This window comes from Acanthisitta chloris, unplaced genomic scaffold (genome assembly GCF_000695815.1).
Source record: "Acanthisitta chloris isolate BGI_N310 unplaced genomic scaffold, ASM69581v1 scaffold38037, whole genome shotgun sequence".
NCBI classification, from domain to species: Eukaryota; Metazoa; Chordata; class Aves; order Passeriformes; family Acanthisittidae; genus Acanthisitta; species Acanthisitta chloris.
Window position 1 is genome coordinate 1 of NW_008683862.1, and position 4,429 is coordinate 4,429.

General features: G+C 41.3%; 1 protein-coding gene across 1 annotated transcript; it reads left to right on the forward strand.

The window, feature by feature from the left end:
- Positions 1-1,574: 1,574 nt before the first annotated feature.
- On the forward strand, positions 1,575-2,144 carry LOC103806397 (matrilin-3; the record flags this gene model as incomplete). The annotated part of the gene is made up of 1 exon (XM_009079085.1): positions 1,575-2,144. A coding segment is annotated over one exon (570 nt), but the record flags the coding sequence as incomplete, so codon positions are not given.
- Positions 2,145-4,429: the final 2,285 nt, after the last annotated feature.

Sequence of the window (4,429 nt, forward strand, 5' to 3'; positions counted from 1 at the left end):
CCCGAGCCGGGCGGCAGGTACGGCACAGCCGAGCTGCGTGGGCACACATCGCCTCACTCGCGACGGATCAGCCTGCTGAAAACTGACCTTTTTCTTCATCTCTAAACGCGAATTCTGCCTATACACCTTGCATTCTGTCTTCTTTTTTTCCTTTTCTTTTCTTTTTTTTTTCAGGGCAAACCTTCTTGTGTCTTAAGCTACACGTGCGTGCGCCAACATTTCTTCATGTTTTCTCAGCTCCCCGTGGGCAAAACTCAATTATGGGATGCATGTAGAATTATATAGAACATACCTGGATGGGATCCTAGATTCATCTGGTCTGTTACTCTGTCCAAAGGCAAAATCAACTTGCTGCTGTGCTTCTTGATGGAATTTGTGCAATTTGATTTTTTTCTCTCTGTTTTCACTTGAATAAGAGCAAAAAAGATTTTTAATGCCTTGGAAAAAAACCAAACAAGTACTGCTTTCACCTCTACTTTTAAAAGACTTGTGAAGACTTTTTTTAATTGAGTTTTTAATTTCAACTGGAATGGAATTATAAAAGTGAACTTGCTAGTAGCCAGGAGAGGTGTGTCAGGTTCCCAATACAGCTCTCAGGGAGCAAATTCAAACTGAACACCTCATATTTTGCTATTTAATGCACTGTCAAGCCAGGATGTCTCTTTTATAGAAATACTTTACTTTTGGGTTGCTTGTTTTTCATAAACCAGCTGCAAATCCAACCTTGATGGTATAAGCTAAGTACATGGTATTGTCAGTGCCAGGTGAGGGTATCAGGACAGGGAGGGTACATTTTGATTGCCTCTGTCACTGTCTTAATTGTTTTTTGTCTTCCTAGAAGTGATGCTTGTCTCTGTTCTGAGCTATGGCTTTTCTATTTATGTCTAGATTTATGGGTTAATGAGGAATTTTGGAAGATAGAAATGTGTGTGTAAAGCTTCATTTTTACATGTAAAGTTACTTCATAAGTAATTCAATTTTTTACTCTGTTCTAAACCCCTTAAAAAGCAGCAACTTCTAAAGAAGCCTTTATACAGCATCATTTGTGTCTTTTACCTGTTGGTCTTTATTTCTTCCTTTGTAGTTTGGATTGTGAAATACAAATAAGAAATAACTCCTAATTAGCAATCTATATTGTTACTATCCTAAAAAATATTAGGATCTGTTCACTGTGTGATCTACCCAGTTGTTTTGCCATTTTATTTCTTTATCTTATAAAGAAATGGAATTCAGGCTTTATAAAAATAAACAGATACATTTATATATCATTGCTACATCTTTGTGTTAGCTGTTCCATGCAAACTACAGCCCTTTGTTTCAAGGATAAACATTTTGTGGGCTCAAATGTGGACCTATCTGTTAATGTATAGGAAAGTTCAGTTACTTATTACTTGTCAAAGTTAGTATTTTAGAATTTCTAGTGTGTTGCTCACTATAATTTTAAGCTTCTCCCTAAATTATCAACCAGCATTGTCTGGTGAGGGTAGTTTGCCATGAGAGCGCCCAGTGCCCTCTGGTGAGAGCTCTGGTGCTGTGTAGGAGATGACTGAAACATTTTCCTTCCTTCTTGACAGACACTGCCTGCAAGAACCGTCCTCTAGACCTTGTGTTCATCGTAGACAGTTCCCGTAGTGTCCGACCTGAAGAGTTTGAGAAAGTGAAAATCTTTTTGTCAGAAATGATTGATACTCTGGATGTTGGTGAGAGAACAACGCGTGTGGCAGTTATGAATTACGCAAGCACTGTCAAGGTGGAGTTTCCCCTCCGGACCTACTTTGATAAAGCCTCTCTGAAGGAGGCTGTATCTCGCATTGAGCCTCTGTCTGCTGGCACGATGACTGGCCTTGCCATCCAAACTGCCATGGATGAAGTCTTCACAGAGGAAATGGGCACCCGGCCAGCAACTTTCAATATCCCCAAGGTGGTCGTTGTCGTGACGGATGGGCGGCCACAAGACCAGGTTCAAGATGTGGCAGCAAGGGCCCGGACAGCTGGCATTGAGATCTATGCAGTTGGGGTAGACCGGGCAGACATGCAGTCCCTGAGGACAATGGCCAGTGAACCACTGGATGAACATGTCTTCTATGTGGAGACCTACGGTGTGATCGAAAAGCTGACATTCAAATTCAGAGAGACTTTCTGTGGTAAGGGGGTCAGTCCAAGAGTGTAGTGTAATTTGGCTCCTTTTGCTGTCTACTGTGGTTCCACTCCCTAAGAAAGGAGTTTTTCAGAAATGTTATGTATCATACCTGAATATTTCCTTTGCCATCCACTGGGTAAACAAGCCAACCCTTTTATTCAGTGGAGGCCAAGTAATGACCTTTCATTTTGAGTAGTGACCTTACTGTGCAGGGAACAGACCTGACTTCAGTGGACCTCCTTGTGGAGTTGGTTGGATTTAGTGCAAGAGAAATCACAGCAATCTGGCTGGGATTTGACTGCATATATTTACTGACAGCACACACCAGAGCTGTGCAGTCTGCTCATTTCCTTTCCCATCTCACTGGGAAGCACAGAGGGTGGGAGTGTGGTGCTGAAGGGCTCCTTATAGGTTCAGAGTAGGAAAAGCAGCATGGTAGCTGAACCACCCTGCTAGCTTGAGAAATCTGATGCAGGATGAAGTGCCCAAACACAACAGGTCATTTTGGGATGGGTTTTTGGTCTGCAGGCACTGCTGGGCTTTTTCAGTGTGCCAGGCTCACATCTCTATGTTTCTCTGCAACTTGATTTAGACATGGAACTATGGAATGGGTTGAATTAGTTTCACTCTTTCAGGGCTAGTCTTGGAAAAATGCTGGATGCATTTGGTTTAGGCTAGGACTCCACCAATGATGCTAGGCCAGTGTGGGCTGTTACTGTGATTTACAGGAAGAAATGTCATCTGGAGTATTTAGAACTGCCTATAGATAGCTGTGACACAGCCCTACTCACAAAAATCAAGTGACGAATTTTTGACAATTAAAAAATGTGTACAAAGTAGATTTTTCTAGTAAATTTCCTTAAATTTCCTTTAAAATAAGTCTCGTAATGGCTAAAAGCAGGTACAAAGAGCATTATAAGAGAATGAAAATAACAGCCACTGCCTTGGGAACTTGGTTGGCAATGTGTTGTTATTTCAGAGCCTTACTAAAAATCATCACCACACCTTTTGAGAACGTTTGGAGTGAATAGACCTCTTTCTCTAGGTATGAAATAAATGCGTAAGACCATCTGCAGAGGGGACACTTTGCCCAATAGTTAGCATAGGAAATACCTTGAGGTTTGGCTTGACACCATATGTGAGCACACATTGTGCTGCTGATGTGACCGGATCCTCTCTCTGGTAGCTGGAAGTGGATGTGCTGCTGATGTGACCAGATCCTCTCTCTGGTAGCTGGAAGTGGACACAAGTGCCCACCTAGCTGGACAGTTATGTGTGCTGTGAACATAGCACTAATTTTCCACCTAAGTTCTCGCCAAGTCCTTTCATAGCACCAAATAAAAATATCTTGTTCTCAAGAGTAAACTTACTGTTTATTGTGCTGAAGCATAGAAATTATGCCCCTGAAAAGCTGGAGGATAAATGAGAGAGCTCACATATGTACACTTCCAACTCTGAGTTGCCTGTGTGCAATTAGCCAAAATGTGTGGGATTCATGAACAAAACCAGGGCAAATGAAATAGAAGGATTTGATTTGTATGAACCTCTTAAAAAACTAAGAGGGTCTTGTAAGACAGTGTGGTAAGCTGGGTCCTTTTCCAGTTTCACACTGCTTTTTGGTCAGAAATTTGGACTCGGTGACAATCAGGATTTTCTTTGCTTTGACCAAGGCAAATAAGTTTGTTTGTAGGGTGAACTGAAAACAGGAAAACTAATGTTCAGGGGCAAAATAGTTGGCTAAGATCAAGTTCTTGATGCATGGAGAGCATTATTCAACCTGAGACCATCCCAGAGATGGAAAATCTTAGCCTTCAAATGCTGTCCAAGTCAGTGGAGGTTTGACTTTCCTACCACAAAAATCTGACCAGTTGAGTCTGAGCTTCTCACTTATGCTTGAAAATATCACCCATGGGTTTTTGTTCATAAATCATGGACATGAATTCTCTTATTCCCAAGGGTGTAGCGCAATGAAAAGATTGTCTTGGTTTGAAATTTGTTTTTACCAATGGAAAGACAAGGCACTCTATCAGCCTTATTAGGAGACTTCTAAATCTTCCATGGTATAGAAAATGGGAAATAGATGAGTAGGTTCAAGCACTCTTGCTTCTGTCTCACCACTATTGCTTTGGAGCTTGGTTTTAGCAGTAGTCCATTCCCACTAGTAATCTAAGTAAAATCTCAGGTAAAAACAGATTTGTATTTCCATTTTTCTCCCTTTTGTTTCTTCCTTCTTTCTTCCTTTCTGTCCCTCCTTTTTTTTCCTCTTCCCACTTTTCTCCTCCACCTTTT